The 19,025-nt window shown below is 41.6% G+C and overlaps 1 protein-coding gene across 1 annotated transcript in view; it reads right to left on the bottom strand.

Moving 5' to 3' along the window:
• The window catches only part of SEL1L (SEL1L adaptor subunit of ERAD E3 ubiquitin ligase), a 34,766-nt gene extending 25,148 nt beyond the window's left edge, over positions 1–9,618 (bottom strand). The window contains exons 1-3 of the mRNA XM_033062415.2: positions 9,492–9,618; positions 2,473–2,510; positions 1,910–2,132 (exon numbers count right to left, since the gene is read on the bottom strand). Of these exons, the coding sequence (XP_032918306.1) occupies positions 1,910–2,132; positions 2,473–2,510; positions 9,492–9,585 (355 nt within the window). The 5' untranslated portion in view covers positions 9,586–9,618. The remainder of the gene's footprint in view (positions 1–1,909; positions 2,133–2,472; positions 2,511–9,491) is intronic.
• Between the last annotated feature and the right edge of the window lie 9,407 nt (positions 9,619–19,025).

The raw sequence follows: 19,025 nt of genomic DNA, 5'->3' as shown, positions 1-19,025 counted from the left end.
AAAAGTTTTTAATGTTAATTTATGTACTTAGACATTAATAAATACTAAGTGAGGCAAACAATTTACCCAGAGGAGAAATTAGCTTTTTGTCAAACCAAATGCTCCAGAAGCAATTCACCTCTTTACTATCTGTGGTATTTCATTATATTTTGTTCTAATTTACTTGTCTCATTTCATACTTTATGCTGCAAGGAACCCAAATATAGATTACTTATAAGTATTGGCAATATAAGAGTCTTCTAACTAGGAAAATAAATTCAACAGGAATTGCCAGGTCTGTATAAACTTGTGAGCAATTTTCAGCAAAAATTGTCAGTACGGAACTGTACTGTCCTAAAAACCTAGAACACAAAATAGTAATAACTAAAAAATATAATTTTCTTTACACATAATGTCCTCACTCATCAGAAGAGAGCAGGACAACTTCATTACAATTTAAAACTTTTACTAGCACTAATTCTAAATTACTGATTTTTCGTTCTGTATCCTACAATATATATGGAAATTTGCAGAATATACTTTTGTTCCACAATGTCATGACTATACACAGTAGCTAAAGTGTTTTTAGAAAAGCTTTTATGTCCTTTAATGCAGTCCTGTCATCAGTAGCTCATCCAGAGGTGTAACATCTGTACCTCAGATAGATGCTCAATTAAAACATTTGTAAAGCTGTCCTTTCGCACTCTTCTGTCCTAACAGAAAGCATGTACTTTTCTTTGAGAATTGATTTTTAAAAATAAAAAATCCCTCCATTCACACTGTTTATTTAATTCATAAGATGTTCCAGGAACTGTGCAAGACTTAACCTTACAGTTTTTCAAAGTCACTTGTAGTATGTTGACAGGTATAGTTAAAAACCTCAGTTCCCAAGTAGCCAGTTAGCTGGATACATTTTTGTATGAGATTAAAAGTAGCTTAAAGTTTACTTTTGAAATAGACTGCACTAACTAAATACGGTGGTAAGCTCAGTTTTGTGGCAGAAAGACATTCAGTAGATTTAATACACGTTTTTCCTATATAACACAGCATCAAAAGCAATGGTTAAGCCTATTACTGATATTAGTTCTGCCTAGAAAACACTCAGCTATTACATGATAGAGCTCATTTAGTAACTCCTGCTTTTTTTGACATTTCAATATGAATTGAGAAGACAAATATCATTAGTACCACATAACTATTTTTCAGTAATATTGATGATTTACTTTTTATGGACAAGCAAAAATGAAAAGTCTACTGCATAGGTTAAGGTATTCAACTGTGTCATCCAGTTATCATAAACTAATTACTGCAAATTAAAAAACCGCAACATCATGTAGTAAAAAAGCAATATTAGAATTTCCTGGGAATTTAGGCCTAAGAGATAAGGTTTTACCTATACTTAAAAACTTCATAAAGTTTGCATGCTGCCCTGAGGCTCTCAATGCTGTTTCAGGAAGCTTGTCTTTACACTACTATTTGTTCCTTTCCTGTCAATTGACTCACCAGGCAAACAGCCAGGGGATTGAAAAAAGACCGATGTAAATTTCTCATTGTATTGCTGGTGTACATACACAGAGCACAGGATCTGTAATTGACTTCTATTTGAAGAAATCAGGGCCTTCTCTATTTGATAGTTAAAGCTTTCCAGCAAGATGGAAACAATAAGAAAAAATGGAAAATTCTTTCAAATGCATCTGAAAATGCATTTCTTATCTGAAAATGCAACTACTCATTTTAAGAGTACTACAATACATTTCAAACATTTTGATGCCATTTTCTAATGAAAAGGTAGCAATTATCATACCATTGCAGAAAGGTTAAGACACTAGTTATTTCACATGTTCAAAATTACTGTTTGTGTTCACCCACACGCTGGAGTGACTCAGACTCATCTATGTAGCCACTCGTTCAAAAGTCTGTGAGTAGTTACCTGGACTCTGCACTTCTGCTTCTTCCAAATCCTTATTTAATAGATTTGACATTTCTAGAGAGTTCAACTCTTCCAGTGAATTCTCTTTTTCCTCTTCTTGACTGTGAAAGTTCTCTTCATTCTCTGACTGAGAGTCCGATTTCCCAGATTCAAGGAAGATCTGACCTGCTACCACTCGAGTTCCTGTGGAATGATCCTTTACCTGGTCCTCTGCAGATAAAGTCTGAAGGAAAGCAGCCACATAATTTAGAAGACCAGAAACTGAGAAGCAGCAGGTGTCTTGAAGTCCATTCAAAAACTTCTTAAAAGATATGGTTAATTAACTCAAACAGTCAAATCAAAAGTAAGCTGAGCTACCTCTATCAGCTCTCATTGCCTCTAACCCTTTCAGGTCCTTGAAAAAAAAAAAGCTTCAAACTTGTAACACAGTATTAACTTCTCTGATGCACAGAAATAAAATGCAACAGCAAGAGCTACAGAATAGCTTAAAACTAAAATCAAATTATTGTTCTGAATTTCAGACCTTTGCTCTCACTCCACAGATTAGAAACTTATCTTCTTACCTTTGACTCCAGTGATTCATCTTGATTTCCTTCTTCATCTAGAAGAGACATTGTAAGTCAGTAAAATGCTTTTCCATGAGTAACTATCTCAAAAACAAAACCTTTAGTTATAATACTGTACGATGATTCTGAAATATTCTAGTGAACTAAGGTGACTAATACACTTCAGAAAAACCTTACTGCTGTGATGAGGAGGAAACAAATCTTTCACAGGTGATCCTCTTCCTCAAATTATGCCAACACAACGGTGTGTTCCATAGTGGAAAAAAGCGTGTTTTTTCTAAACTCAAATCACAATCTGAATGGTTTGAGTCCAATTAAACTAGTTAAAAAGATGTGCATTAAGTGAAAAAGGCCTATGGAACATAAGGTTTTCGGTCAGTTTTAGTATGAACAGCTTCAGTAGCAACCAGAAAGTCGTATTCCTACTTCCATGCTTGTAATTAACATTGTCCTTTATAGAATGCCAATTCCTTTGGCCTGATCAGCATATTCAAACCTTTATATAAAGATTTACCTTAAGACAAACTAATTCTCACAGTTTTTAAGATACTCTTCAAGAGATATAAGTCTTGTCCAACACATCTTTCTTGTCTAAAAGCTATATGATATTTGATTAGAAAGACTGTAAGGAAAAGAAATGGTAAAGAAGAAAGGGTATTAGGCAGACACCTAAAGAATACAGGTGAAAAGGTGAAGATAATCAGAAAAGCTTATTTATGACAGCTTTACCATTGTTTTTCAGAATTGTTTCTGCAACAATTGTTTTGCTCATTTAATTAAAATGGGCTCATTGTGCTTCACACAATTTGGTTCGTGCTATCATTTTGAAGGGAAGCCTCTAAAATGAACATCACTGAGATGTGACTGGTTCAGAGTCATCTGTATCTGATACCACATCATTTCAGCAAACAAACCCTCCTACACTTGAACGAAGATGCTACAGGCCTCCCTCTCTCTGCTACACAACTCACTTACTTTGAAATAAAAGCTCAAACCATAAACAGACCACTCAGCAAAACTACCACTAGCTCCTCCTGTTTAAAAAATGTTTAGAAATCCCCTTCTGAGGCTCTGGGGTGCACAATGCCCTGCAGCAGTGGCAAAGCAGTGATGGGCTGGAGGAGACCTGCACTGTGACTGGAAAAGGTGTGTAACCTGATGGAAGTTAATGCCCTGTACATGAGATACCATGAAAGGCTACCTGCATAAATGCTTCTAACAGTTTACAGAACTCTGCTGACTCCTGTAAGCACTTAGCAGCAAACAAAACTTGCACAATTTTCACTCTCATGCAAGTAAAGTGACTTACCAGAGATAAACCATCTCTGAAGCGACAAATTACAAACATGGCACTTCACTGGGTCATGTTTTGAAGTCTACTACTATAACCCTTTCATTGCAAGCGTTAATCTTGGAAATAGCTTTCTGGAATTTAGATTGAAGTACAACCTTTGATTGGAACAAGTAACAAGATGAATAACAATGCTACTTAAAGCTGTAACAGCATAATAGAAATTAAGAAAAAATGCAAAGTCTTGCAAGTGAAACTGCAGAACTATGGTGATGAGATGATTGAGAGTACAACTGAGACATAAATAACAGCCTGTTGAGGACGGTGAAGAGGATATAAAGTTCAAAGAGTCTGACTGCCAGCAGATATGGAATTAAAAAGGATCTAGAACAGGTGATGTGGGTAAGCAGCTGTACTCTACAGGTCTGAAAATGAGCACAGCACTTCAGAAAAACTTGTGGAGACAGCTAAGAGCACTCCAGATGAAACAGACCCTGCAAGGAGTGACCAAGACAGCATAAGAACAGCCACCAGTTTGGAAAAAAAAAATCAAAACATTATGAAGGCATAAGGAAAAAACAAGGCCAGCTGCATTTTTGGCAGAGACCTCAGGGCTTTGCAGCTTGAGGAATCTAACAGATAAGGGTGATTTTAGTAAGTCATAAGTCCTACCACTGAACTTTGACATTCCAGATCATGATATGACAATTGGTCTTTAAATTCAGTAAAAATACACGTACATTTAGGATACTTGCTGGTGTTTCTGTTTTGAAATTATGAAAGTAGTTGTCGTTTACCATGTTCCCCACACATTACATTCTATTATCCTAAAATGAAATGTCACCTCCAAACTTCAGAGCTTGTCAAGGCATCCAGACATGTTTCTGGGGAGTGGGAAATCTAAGACAAGGTAACCTACCCAGTAGCTTGTACGCTCCTTCTAATACATACAAAGCATTTATAAAGTACCTGTTATTGAGGAGGAAACATCATGCTTGTTTTTTTTTTTTTTTAAACAGTTACACCAGCTAGGGTGATTGTTTTTGTCTGCACAAAATCAGCCTATATGCCTGACAGCACTAGAGCTTTCTAACTTTTCAGAAAGTGCTTCACTGATTTCAATTTGTGGTGGTAGGTTCACTTTATGTCTAAAGACCACAAAAGAAGAAATACAAATAGGTTATACTGTCTATGCACACATACGAAAAGACAACTTTATTGTAACTTTATATTCCAAGCAAAAGGTTTACTAAATTGAAAGGCAAGAAACACCTGAGCAACATAAGGTAGAGCTTACTGTTTGCTCTTCTTCCTTGAAAGCAAATAAACCTATTTCCTTTCTATTGCATCATTTATATTTTCTCCAAAGAAATCAGCTTTATTACTGAGAAGTTGCACTTGAATGATTGTTTTCAAACAGTGGCTCCAAAAGGCACTAAAGCAAAACCAAAATATTAATTTAGTTTTTCTTAGCTTTGAGACTTTCTAAGGTAGGCAGATGAGGTTGCAGGGACAATAGTATGACTAAAGGAGGGATCATTTACAGCACTTACGGCCTTGTTTCATGGAAGTGCTGACTAATATGCACCCCCTACTTACAGAAGTGTGTGTTTACTCCCATGAAACAGTTAAGAAAAGTATTCTGAAAGTGTTAATGAAAGGTCACAGTTGGACCTAGGAACAGTTTATTAGTCAAGGTTGAGCTACTGAACAGTCACAGATGTTATGTTTATGCACCTGCTTCAGAGACAGATTAAAGCTGATAGTTTAGCTTGCTTTTCCACACTTCAATTTTAAAAAGTAACTATTTTTTTTTTTTTTTTTTTAATTTGGATCTGTTACCAAGGCTGGCCAATTCTATAAACCTCCTCTAAAAAGGCCAAGTGGAAATTAATCCCACAGTTTGTTAAACAAGTTAGGGAGCACAATGATTTATTAAAAGGAAAAGGTAGGCAAAAATACCTGTGGCTCAAGTGGGCAGCTGACAAAGTTGTACAGAATACCTCACTTACAAATGGTGCTAAGCTGTAGACATTGGTGGGTGCTCTCATGCCCAGCTAGGGCTTTAAAGCACTTCACAGAACCAAAATCTTTTTTCAACCATCCACCAGTTCATATACAATTAAAATCAGCTTCAAAAACTATTCATTTTTCCTCAATTAGAAAGGCCAGTGTTCAAGCATGCTATATAAATACAGCAAAAATAAGCTGGTAGCCTATGCTAGAGAAAAAGATCCTACCATATGCTGGATAAAGGCCCTACCATTTTGTGAGAATTACTGTTTTCAAGAGAGCACTAAGGAGAGGAGGCTAGAAATCAGAAGAGCTATGCAGTGTGATTCAGCAATAACGTCATCAGCTTGAGGGAGTTCAACAGTTGCAAAGTTTTGCTGTATTAGAAGAACAGATTAACTGACATCCCACAAAGCTAAAGGGCTGCTACTACCAGACCAGAAATACTACTAGTTTCAATGTTAAAATGGTCACTCACATTCAGGAAGCAGCCAAAAATTGAGTAAGCGAAGCAGTCTCCCACAGTTCTGGTGAATCCCTGATTACTGTTATCAGTTTCCTTCTAGTTTTTGCCAAGCTCTTCAAGCCTCAAACTAAAGCAACTAGTAGGATTCTGCTAAGAGCAGGGATCTCCCATTTGGAGTGTGCACACCTCAGGGAATATGCCAGCCAACCCACCAGGGCTGCAGGAATAACATACCTTTTGGACTCTTAACACATAAAACTTTTCTTAATACAGTGGTTCCACCTTTCTTTCATTCTTTTTTTCATTTGTGTTTTTGTGCATGTTTTATGAGGTACATAATATGTTAGGACAAGAGTATACCAATGTTTAACTTGCAAAAAATACATGTAAAATGCATGCTCAAAAATCTTTTTGCCAGTGACTGCTTTAGAGCATCCATGGGAGATTTTCTGTAGTATTTTTGGCAATTTCTTTCAATGCTGTTTTTGTGCAAGTGAATAGATAGGCATTGAAATAGAACACAAACTGTTTATCCACTTCTTTCAGGAAAAAAGGAAACTTAAAAAAAACTACCTCCCTCTTCTCATCAAATTTTCAACTGATATAATCAGCACAGAAACAGATTCAATAGCATAGATGCTATTCTCTTTACTTGAAGCTTTAAAACACGCAGCGAGCTAAATAAAATCCTTAAGTGGCACCTATTCAGCAAGAATAGTTCCAAAGTATCCTTGGCAGCAAGTGAATTGTTCCCAGCTACAATCTGTGCAACATATTCATTTTAGTTCAACTAGAAGATTGAGATATAGGTCAACCCTCACCCTGCATAAAAATCTTTTTTTCAGTGTCCTTGCAATTGCTGGATAACTAGTTACAGAACTTACTCTCCAGCAGTTCCTAAGTGGGAACCGAGATTCCCAACCAGGCAACAAGGCATATAGTTTGGGAATATTTTTCAATCAGGTAAGTAAAAGCAGAAAGGTCAGGGAAAACCACTGAGCTCTGTTTTATGGAGGAATAGGTGCTGAAGTTCCCTACAGGTATATGAGTGTGCTCATTTGTCCCACCAATCAGTGGGACAGTATAAAAACATCTGCCTATCGCTGAAGTTAGCCATGAAACACACAGGAGAATCAGATGAAGCATCACTTCCTCTCTTCAGGCAGAATGAGAACATTTTTACCTCCTGGTCTGTGAACAAGAACAAAAAAATCCTAGGAATCAAATAATACTGGAAATCACAAAAAAAAAAAAAAAAAAAAAGGATTTTTTCCAATGTTCTTAATGAGTGACCAGCAGGGGAAGGCCATTACTGCTGCGATGACCAGAAAGCCAGTTCTGTCTGGAGAACACACACGCTCTTAGCATTTTTCAGTTGCTTTTGCCAATGCTTTGTAAGATCTTTCCCCAGTCCCAATTTTAAACACGTTCATAACCTGCAGCAATATCATATGTTTAATAAAATACAGTGCCTCTTCCCTTAGGCCTGAATTTTCTTGCATTCAACCCAAGTTTTCAATAAATTGATTGAAACAAAGTTTATGACAAAAGAGCTACATTTTAAATACTCGAGTTATATTTAAAATGCTCACTATTTAAAAAAAAGTCCTCATTAAAAGCTCTTCCTAAAGCTAGGAAATGTAAGATTTGGACCACTCTTGTTCTTCTGAAAACCCCTCCCAGATGACTCCTGCAGCCCAGACATTAGAAACAAATAAACATTCAAGGAAGCATTCAATTCACAGTCCCAAGGCTCATACCAGTCTCCCTCACTACAGAAAGTTATACTGTTACTGTGGGAAATCAAAACACATGGTGAGGACAACTTTCAGAGTTATTCTCATCAAAAACTGGAGCAATTCCTCTCACACCTTTCTGCCAAAACATGGACTCCGAACACCTCTCCTAATTAACTGTGGAGATTATCAATGAACAGTTTGACCTCACAGTAGCAATTTAAGTTTGCAAACAGCTCCTAAACTGACATTCTTTGCTTTCTTTGGCTTATTAATTGTATTAGCTCAATTAAATCTAAACATTTTGTATATACAGGCTGAATTAAACTATCAGAACTTCATGCTCATAAAAAACTTTGCAATAGTGGACAGTCGAGACAGAAGAGCTGCATGGTAGTACAGCACCTGATGCACACTTGACCAGCCCTTATCATCTAACTTCAATATACACAACAGATGGCTCATGTGACTTTCACAGCCTCATCTCACCTTAGCTTTTCCTTTTATACAAACTATAAACGAGAGCACATAGTTCAAAAGTTTGGCTACATCTCTGGTTTCACAGAACTTGTGTGTATCCTTTCCATAACTTCAAAAGTGCCCTGCTGGCTTATCAAGTGACCTACAAAGCTCACATAACCCGAAGGCCAGTAATATTATTTAATTTTCAGCTGCATACAGGAAAATGAACCCCACACTACTGAACTTACCTCTAGAGAAAATGTTAAGTTACTTTCCCGAAATAGTGTAAAAGCAAATCCCCAGTAGCACCGCATATGGTTGTTGTTAACGTAGTGGCTTCTGGCTTTATAAATAAATGCATTGCACATCCCCCCCACCAGCCCATGGTGGAAAGCAGGGTGTGGGAGGTAGAAACCCCAGAAAAGGAAGTAGATGACAACACAGGAGAACCAGACAAAACCCGAGCTGCATAACAACAAAACAGGGATGGGGAAAAAAGTATTATGGGGACACAAAACAGGACGCATAAATGTTCCCTACATATCAACGTGAGAAAACCGTTCTGATAAGGCTGAAATCAGCATTATCAGCGGCTCAGGGAGAAAATGCGTTCTAGCGAGAAAAAAGGCATCACTTCGGTTTTAAGCAGTACAAACACTAAAAAGTGGGCTCCTGACGAGCTATTTAAAGGCAGGTACCGCACTGAGCAATGCGTCTATTCCTACCAGGCCTACGGAGCAGCGCCGCTGAAGCAGAGCTCAAGCCAGCCCGGTCCCGCCACCCGCGGCCACGCAGCTGACAGGAGCCCCGCTCCCGGCAGCTCCGCTCCGCCGCCTCAGCGAGGTCGGTGCTGCCCGCAGGCACCCCAAAGCCCCAGCGAGAACACCGAGTCGCTTCCCCCGCTGTCGCCGCCTCCGCGCCCGGTGCAGGCGTCAGGACCCGCACTGACACCTCTGCGCCCCCCTCCCCCGCCGCAGGCCCCGGGGGGCAATGCCGCCGCGGCGCTCGGGCCCAGGGGGGCGTAGGGAGGCGGAGCTGCGGTACTCACCGGCCGCAGGAAGCGCCCCGACCGCGGGCAGCACGCCAGCCGAGAGCGCGGCCAGGCACAGCACCCCGGCCACCCAGCACGCCCGCCGCCCCATCCCGCTGGGCTCTGAGGGGCCGCGCCGAGCGCCCCCGACTCCGGCTCTCTCGCCCCGCCCACCGCTCCGCCGCCACCAATCAGCTGCCGCGCTGACGGCCGACTACGGGCCGCTGGCAGCAGCACACGCAACCCCGGAGTACGGCTGGCTCTACATGGCCCGCTCCGATTGGCTCGGCGGAGGCCCGGCTCGCCCGTCACGCCCTCCCGTTAGCAAATAGCGCCGCACTAATCTCAGCGAGGGCCCCTGCGCGAGCTGTTCCTTCCGAAACGGCCCCTTCCATTGGCTCGTGCGCCGTTCCTACAGTACCCACAGTTACTTGCGAGGGCCGCGGCGCAGCCTGGGAGCGTGAGCCCGCAGTGGCCCGCGGCGGGGCAGGGACTACGTCACCCACAACTCCCCGCGCGGAACGGCGCAGGGCGGGAGCGCGGCGTCGCCGCCCGCAGCCCCGCTCGTTTCAGACCGCAGAATTTCGGGGAATGGGATGCCCTTCGCTGACTAGTATGGAAGCAGCAGTAAATTAAGTATGACTAAATCAGCACAGATAGAGTATGTGAAACATAGTTTAGAGCAACTTTATCTTCAGAAAGACATCTGTTCTAGAAAAGGGTTTAGCGCTGTGAGACGTAACTTTTCAGTTCTCAAAGGAATTGCTTCTTCCTGTGGGTCAGTTAAAAGGCAAACGAGGAAGGGAACCAGCAACCCAGCCTTTAATGGACTGAAACGTGGTTGGGTGGTAGATGTCACCGCGATACAGGACTGTACTATTACACAGTGCTGTGCTGAATTATAAATTGGGATTTTCCCACGCTGTCTCAGTAGTGTCACGCCACCTCAGCCTTACAGCGCTGCAGCGGGGATCTCTGCAGGGCGACAGTGGCCACCAGCGGCTGTTTCTCCCACGGGACACAGTGGCAGAAGCTGTGGCAAGTGCAGTCCCACCCAGGGCTGGCTGAGGGATTTTCTGCTTGCTAGGACGGGGTCTGCAGCTACGGAATGCCTGCACTGCTCCAGATAGGAGGTGTCTAAAGAGCATGTAAGCGCCTTGGATAGAAGTAACAGGTGGTTCTGGTTTAAAGTAGGAGAGTACTGAAGTACCAGTCAGTTTTTTCAAGCTACAGTAGAGCTAAACAGCACACGTGGCCAAACAGTTAGACAGAACGAAGCTGCACAGGTGTGGGAGTGTCATTTTGGAATGGGTCTGAAGGGGTTTCACCAGGGTCCTTCTCTGTGCTCAGATCAGCCCTAAGTTTAACCTGTGTTTTGGTCAATGGAAAAGCAAAAATCCACCTGCCTGAGAATGTCACCGCCTGGAGTGGAGGAGGGGAGCCCACCCGCCTGGGGAGTGGTGTGAGCCCCCTGTGTGTGGCAGTGGCAGCACTCGGGAGCCGAAGGAGCAGCCCTGGAGGCGGCAGAGGGGCCCTGCGGTGACTGAAGCCTCAGGAGATGGCTCTGGCCTGCCTGGAGGGCATGAGGGCAGGGGTGGGTAGGGCAGGTTTGGGTACTGTGTTGATTTGCCCTGATTTTTTTGGTAGCAGGGGAGGACCACAGGGGTGGTTTCTGTGTGAAGCTGCTAGAAGCTTCCACCATGTCCAACAGAGCCTCTCTGATGGCTCTGAAGATGGACATGCTGCTGCCCCAATTAGAGATGTTGGTATCACCTCTGTGATGACATATTTAAGAAGAAAACCAAAACAGTGCACGTGCAGTTTTTTCCCAGGGCTCATGAGGCGCTGCCACCAGGGGCCATCCCTGGCGCAGTGTGTGGCAATATGCTGCCATGGTTGCCACCATCTCGGTGTGGCTTGTGGGGAACCTTGCCTGCCTGGCCACCTCTAGCCAGCCGTGCTGCAGGCAGAAGGGCAGGGCAGCAGTGATGGCTTCCCGTTCCTGGGTCCCCATATGAGGAGAGGTTTTAAACAGGGCCAGCGCCGCAGCAGCTGCCGTTGCCCTCTCAGTGGTGGTGGGGCTGCATGGCTGGCAGTGAAAACATGCGACTTTGTGACATGGAAGCTAGATGAGATTGACCTCTCGGTGCTGCGGGATCCTGCAGGAATCTTTAATTGTTGACAATGGTACCTACGAGCAGTAGTTTTTGTTCCAGTCAGAGAAGAGGAAGAAGTGAGGACCTGTGAAGGAAAACAACATGGCAACATCAAGGACACTGGAAAAAAAGAGGGAGAGGAGGTGTTTCAAGAATTGGAGCTGAGATTGCTCTGCAAGCTGTGGAAAGGACTATGGTAAAACAAACTGTTCTCCTGTAATGCATGAAGTCCATGGAGGATGCAGAGATCCACTCACAGCCCATGGGCAAATCTGATCAAGTCCGGAGTGAATGGATGTCAGAGAAAGCTCTGATCAGTGGAAGACCAGAATAGGGAGAGAGGGCCCTGCTTCCAGACATAGAGAGAGGGCTTCCAAACCAGAGTAGCCTATCATTAGAGGACTGCACCCTGTGAATGAGTGAACCCACGCCACAACAGTTTTGGGATGACTTTTGCCTGTAAGGAACCCCACAGCATAACAGAAAAAACATTTCTCTCCCTGAGTGAACAGAAGATGGGATGAACTGATGAAAACCCCCATGCTCTGTCTCTCTGCACTGTTGATAAAGAAGTGGAAGGGACGGAGGAGGGAGAAAAGATGTTTTAAAAGCTTATTTTACTTCTCATTATCCGCCTCTGACTCTGTTAATAATAAATTTACCTTATACTTGTAATTTGAATCTGTTTTGCCCTTCGAGTGTTGTTCTCCCAGTCCTTATCTCAACTCATGACCCTTTCATTATTTTTTTCCCTCTCCTTGGCTCAAGTATAGCAGAAGAGGGTGAACGAACAACTTTAGTAAGTGCCTGGCATTTGGCCAATATCAAACCACGACAGGTAGCCGTGGTGGGGGGCTACAGGGCTCTGAGAAGCTGCCAGAAGCTTCACCCATGTCTGACAGAGTCAATGTCAGCTGGCTTCAGGAAGAACCTGTCACTGGCCAAGGCAGAGCCCAAGCCTATCAACAAAAGTGGTGGTACCTCTAGGGAAAGGGGAGAAGTTACTGCACAGTGGTAATGGCTGTGAGACAGAATATGTGAGAGAAACAGCTCTGTAAACACCAAGGTCAGCGGAGAAAGAAGGGAGGATGTGCTCCAGGTGTGGGAGGTGAGATTTTCCTGCAGTCCATGAAGGGTGGTGAAAACCATAGTGAGGTGGCTATGTCCCTGCAGGCCGTGGAGGTCAATGGAGGAGCAGAAATCTCACACCAGAGCAGGTGATGCCTGGAGGATGCCTGTGACCCTGTGGGAAGTCCATGCTGGAGCAGGCTCCTGACAGGGCCTGTGGCCCTGTGGAGAGAGGAGCCCACATTGGAGCAAGGGATGAACTCACTATAACCCCATTTCCCTGTCCCGCTGCACCACTAGGAGGGAGAGGCAGAGAATTTGTGAGTAAAGCTCAGGAAGAAGGATGGTCTTTAATGTGTCTTTAAGATTTGGGGCTTTTTTTCACATTACCCTGCTCTGATTAGAGTTACTAATTAATTTTCCCAAGTCAATCTCTTTTGCTCTGACAGCAATTGTTGAGTGATCTCTCTATGTCCTTGTCTTGACCCTCAGCCCTTTCCTTATATTTTCTCTCCTCTGTGCAGCTGAGGAGGGGAGTGATTGAGTGACTTTGGTGGCCACCTGGTGATGAGCCGGGGTCAACCCTTCACAGCTGGCCAGAGCCTTATGGATTCCCAACCCATGAGTTGTTCCAGACTTCACTGAACAAATCTCTCCTCAACTTGACCCAGTCAGCCTTCCTGCAAGCAGGGGTTGAACTAGATGACCTCTGGATATCACTTCTAACCAAATTTATTCTACATCTAAAGCTCTGTGAATGGGGTTAAGGGAACTGGAGGAACAAGAGGAAAAACACAATGGAGGAAACAGATTTTTATTTTCTGAATTAATTAATAACCTTCCAAACAAACAAACAAAAAAAAATAGATAATATTGCCAACTGAGTTAGTTCCAATTAATTTAGTATATTCTGTACTCTAAGGGTGTCGTAAGTTTATTGCTGCCTTTCCATTTATGTGTGCAGCAGCCATAAAATTCCCATTAGTTTTCTTAATCCATTTTGCATTTTCTTCTCTGAAGCTTTGAATGGAATCTTAGGTATTTTTGCAGTGTTCTTCCTCTCTATTTTGTGCCAAAATGTTGTGGTCTTTTATGCAGCAGTCCAAGTGACCAGACAAATGGTAAGGGCCCAGATTGCATCCTTTTTGTTTTAGGTACTCTTAGGTATGTCTTCTCACACTATAATCTGATCTACATTATCAAGAGATTTTTATATTTGATCTGGATAGTCTCTAGTTAGGAGAATGGAAGTGCAGGAGTAAATTTAGGAATACTTTAATGATATGTATTCTTCGTGATTATTTCTCATACTCTCATGTCTCCTGTCTCTGTAGTTAGAGCATACAACTATCTTTGTTGTACCAACATTGCTTTTTACTTTGACTGTAGAAACTTTCTTGTATTTTTTTTAATGAAAAACTGCACAGGTGGGAGAGGTATGAAGCTTGGTAGATTTTGAAGAGCAGTTTCCCAAGAGTTCTCCTTGCAGAATGTTCTCATAAAGTTTTTTTCAGCTTTCTTCAGAAAAATTAAAAGGAGAAAGCTTCAGACACCTCTCAGGGAAGATTTCTGTCCTAAAATACATTGGCTTTGTGACAGATTTTTCTGGCAAAAAGGTATATAATTCCTTTATTTTTTAAATATAAGTGTACAAAATATATAGTTTTAGGCAGACTAATTTTCGTAGCTATTAATTTTTTCTTTAAAAATATTTTACTATTTTTTAAAAAGCTTTTGCACACTAATTTCTGAGAAAACAATTACAAGGAGAATAATACTCCTATATCTCCATTGATCAGTTGGAGGGTTATGATTCCAGCAAGGCCTATATGCAAATTAAGAGACACAATACAGGTGTTATTTAAGCAACCTAAGGGAGAAAAGGTAAAAATTACCATGGTTAATATCACCAGGTCTATAAAATCAAGTACCCAGTCACAGGGAATGAGGGAGAGAGAAGCAGTAGTGAAGAGAGGAAAGAAGACTCTTCCAGTATATGTTAGAAAAGAATTGTTGCCAAGGCTTTTGTGAAGACTCCAGTCAAGATGAACAAGAAGGATGTAGCTTGAGGAGCTGTCACCCCATCTAGACCAGTAACAAATTGAAAAGGTTAGGCAACACGGTGAACTACCAGCATTCATGTAAATGCAGATAGGGCAGGTCTGTTTCTCCTCTCCAAAGGGTAAGGGTTGAAGCTCATGAATGAAAACATCAGCCCTTTCTTTCTAGCTTCCCAAATATACCAGCACTCACAGATCTCTGTAATATCAGTGTGGGCTCTAATATCCATGGTCTGTGCCCATTATTTGGGGCTTCCTCTACTTACCAGGAGAATCTGGCTTGATCTTCAGTACAGATGCATTGTTCTCACAAGCACACTTCTCAGATATTAGATCTCCCACTGGGTAGTGATCCAATGTCCTTGCACACATACTGCGTCCCTTACATAGCTGCTGACTCAGAGCTGGAGTCTTTCCAGATGCAGATCTTCTATTTCATTGCTACTCCAGCTTAAGATGGGCTAGCAAAGTATATGTATGTGTACACATGGATGTGAATACACACAGGTGTATGCACAGCTAAATTCCCTGGGGAAATACAAACAATCTGGTGTCTCCAGCATGCTGGCACTTAAACATATGGGCCCTGTGAACCACAGTCCCTGCTCCAGTTGCTGACATTTAGATTCCACCAATACATATCCTATTCCCAGTGGGCAACGATCCCTTTCCCTGTTGCTTGCACTCGATCTCAATTGTGTTCTAGTCCCTCTGTTGTCACATGGATCTACAACCTGGTGACCCCTGGTGTGTTCTCCCGCTGCTGGCAATTGGACATTGTAGCACTCTGGTAGCGTAGAGTGAGGTTACAAAGGCAACGTCAGTAATAGACTTTATTAAGAAGAAAGGATAGGCTGTGTGGACCATGTGTTGATCACATGTTGATCATATGTTGGTCATGTGGCTCAGACAAGTATCCCATGTTTGTTCGTTTGCTATCCATTCATCCATATCTCTAACTTTTCTTGTATTTTTCACTTCCCATAAATAATCTATAATTTTTACATAACCCCCACCCACAAGTTCTCTTTACTTTTCCATGGTTTTGATACACTGTCACAAGGACTTTCAAATATGCTGTCATGCTCATTGATTTCTTCTCTGTTCCCTCCTCTGGTCCCCCCTCCCCCTTGCCCCTGCCTATGTCTAAGTAGTTCCTTCTAACAGCTCATCAGTCAGTGACTGAAAAGTTCTGGTCTTTGTTTACCTTATTACCTGCTCATTAGTGTTTGTGTATTCATTTCCTTTATTGCTTTATTGTTTTCCTTGTTACTCATTACTTCTATTACACTGAATGGTCCTTAACTAGAGAGCTTAATGAACCAGATGCTCTTACAATCTATGTACTCTTACAGCGGCATAGAGGAAAAATACTCTTGTTTATTTACGGTCCTGGAATCCTTCTGCTTCTTGTCTTGGTTCTGGTTTTACCTGTTACTGAATTGCTGGTATCACTTGCTTTTTTCTGTTCATTTTCTCAAGGGAAGAGCTCCAGTTATCTTCAATGAGATTTCTTATAGGATTTAGCGAAACCTGAGTATTACATGCTCACGATAATTGTAATGTTAGAGTCCCAGAGGCATGACTGAGTTGCTTATATAGATTTCTTCTGTGTACAAATTGTGCTGAGAGCTTCAGTTCGGTGCCTAGTGTGGGAACCCTTCAACAAAAACAGTTGGTGTGTTCGCACTAAAAATAATGTTATCCAGTTGTCCATGTGCTCGACATCCTGTCTTTAGATGACAATGAATAGCAAGCACAAATGAGTTTGCAGGTGTTACAGCAAAACAAATGCTAGCCTGCTCTGGAGCTAAAGTATAGTGACATCAGGCTGACCTATGTTCAAGTCTGTGAAAACATAGTATTTATAATTTAAAAAACATTTAGTGTTGAGAAGGATAAGGGTTTGACAGGAAAGTCTCACAAATATGTATGTATAACAGAACGATCTTTAAATGTAGAATCTGAAAAAGGAATAGAAATGAGGGCAAGTTTTAATAGCCAGTCTTACTAAGTAACTAAGAAGGCAAAGAGCAAGTGGATTGGAAGGGGCTTTTATAACTGAGCAAAGGATAAATCCATCTCAAACAAAAAATGTTTTTACCAAATAGAAAGATTTTCACAGACAAACAAAAAAACCCAATGTTACGAGTAAAAGAAAGATCTCAGAATTTTCCACTGCCAGAAGACTGAAAAACAACTTCTAGCTTAAACAATAACATACTAACTTTTAGGGATTGAAAAATATTAACATAAATATGGTAATGTTAGTAATTATAATAGACCATAAGTAATAGTAAAAGTGTTAATTAGTTGTTACATAATATGCACAGCAAAGAAAAAATATAATACTTTGTAACATAAATAAAGCAGAGCTTCAGAACACACAACTTGCTTATGCCAACAGTTATAAGCCCACCCATGACCCACAACTACTGTAACCTCGTCTATACAATGAACAACATCTTAAGAGCCATCTCAAGTCTCCATCCCTCTGTCCAACTCTTACAATTTAGGTTTTTGTTTTAAGGCTGTGTAAAATCTGTAAAATTGTATTCTAGCCCCTAGTTTTCAGAAACTGGACAAAATGAAGAAAAAAAGAAAGAGTCTAACTATTAAGTGTCTATAATTGGAAATCACAAATGATGGTCTGTTCCCTTTCTGTACTACTGAACAGAATCACAGAATTGTTACTTTTGGAAGGGACCTCTGGAGATCATCTAGCCCAACCCACCTGCTAAGGCAGGGTCACCTAGAACAGGTGCACAGGAACTTGTCCAGGTGCGTTTTGGATGTCTCCAGAGAGGGAAACTTGACAACCTCCCTGGGCAGCCCATGCCAGTGCTCTGCCACACTCATTGTAAAGTTCTTCCTCATGTTGAAGTAGAACTTGTTGTGTGTTGCTTTATGGCCATTGCTCCTTTTCATGTTGGTGGGCAGCACTGAAAAGAGTCTGGCACCATCCTCTTGACACCCATGTTTGAGATATTAATATGCATTGATGAGATCCCTCTCCTCTCCTCTCCTCGCCTTGCCCTTCTGGGCTGCAAGGGCACTGCCAGCACATGGTCAGCTTGTCATTCCCCAGGACTCCCAGGTCCTTCCCAGCAGAGCTGCTCTCTAGTATGACAGCTCCCAGATTGTGCTGGTGTTTGGGGTTCTTCCTCCCCAGGTGCAGGACCCAGCACTTTGCCTTGTTGAATGCCTTCAGGTTTCTTTCCACCCAATTCTCCAGCCTTTCAAGGTCTCACTGAATGGCAGCAAAGACTTCAGGTGGATCAGCCAGTCCTCACAGTTTTGAATCATCAGCAAACTTGCTGAGGGTACATTCTATTCCTTTGTCCACGCTGTTGATAAACAAGTTGAAACATGCACATACATGTGGATTTTTATATATTAGTGTGTTTTTCACATGATTTTCAGAGAAGTGTCTTATGAGTTGCAGTGCAGATGAAATTAAACCTAATGCTGCCTGCAAGCTAAAAGTTTCATATATGTTGCACTTCAGTTGTGGTTATGGATTTAGAAGTGTCAGTTATTTTAGTGGCCATTTCTAGAGTAGCCTGAATTACTTAAAAGTAAGAAAACCTCAATGGGGCTGAAAGCTTTCAAGGGAAAATAGGACAAGATAACAAATATAGCATGGAAATGGTTCAAGGGTAAGTGGGACCTAGTTTTGATGTTTTTCTTCCCAGCTTGTGAGCCCTTTTCTTGAAAGTTATTTGCAGAGTGCAGGCTCAAGACCAAAGCCAAAGATCTGCTCAGTGATTCAGGCAAGGAGCAAGATATTTATTACAGTAATAGGGCTGGGTATTAACTAGGAAACACCTTCAGAGCTATAATTCTGGGAGGTACACAATGTCAGATGACGAAAAGTGCGTCTGAAAATATCATATTTTGCTATATTAACTATCCTCTAGCTTTCTATGAACTTTCAGGTATCTAATTTGTGTTTATAGTATTACAACACTGTTATTTTTTGGGCTTTTTCAGATCTTAAATATGGGTAATTAGTATTTGTAATGGTTTGTTTAGAAAATTTGAGTCATTCAGGTGGAAAAAACAGTAAACAATCACCAGTTTCGAGCTATCAATGACAAAGAAACAATCTTGGCATTAATGCAGAGTGTAATTTATTCAGAAAAATGATTCAACAAACACTTGTAACTAATGGACATGCTTTGGGGAATTTTTCTTAGGTTATTTGGGAACACAGAATGGTAAAAGTTATTAATTGCATCTATTTAGAAAGATGTATATAGAAATAA

This window comes from Catharus ustulatus, chromosome 6 (assembly GCF_009819885.2).
Source record: "Catharus ustulatus isolate bCatUst1 chromosome 6, bCatUst1.pri.v2, whole genome shotgun sequence".
Taxonomy (NCBI): Eukaryota; Metazoa; Chordata; class Aves; order Passeriformes; family Turdidae; genus Catharus; species Catharus ustulatus.
Note: the sequence above shows the minus strand (reverse complement) of the source record. Positions and strands in the feature narration are given on the sequence as shown.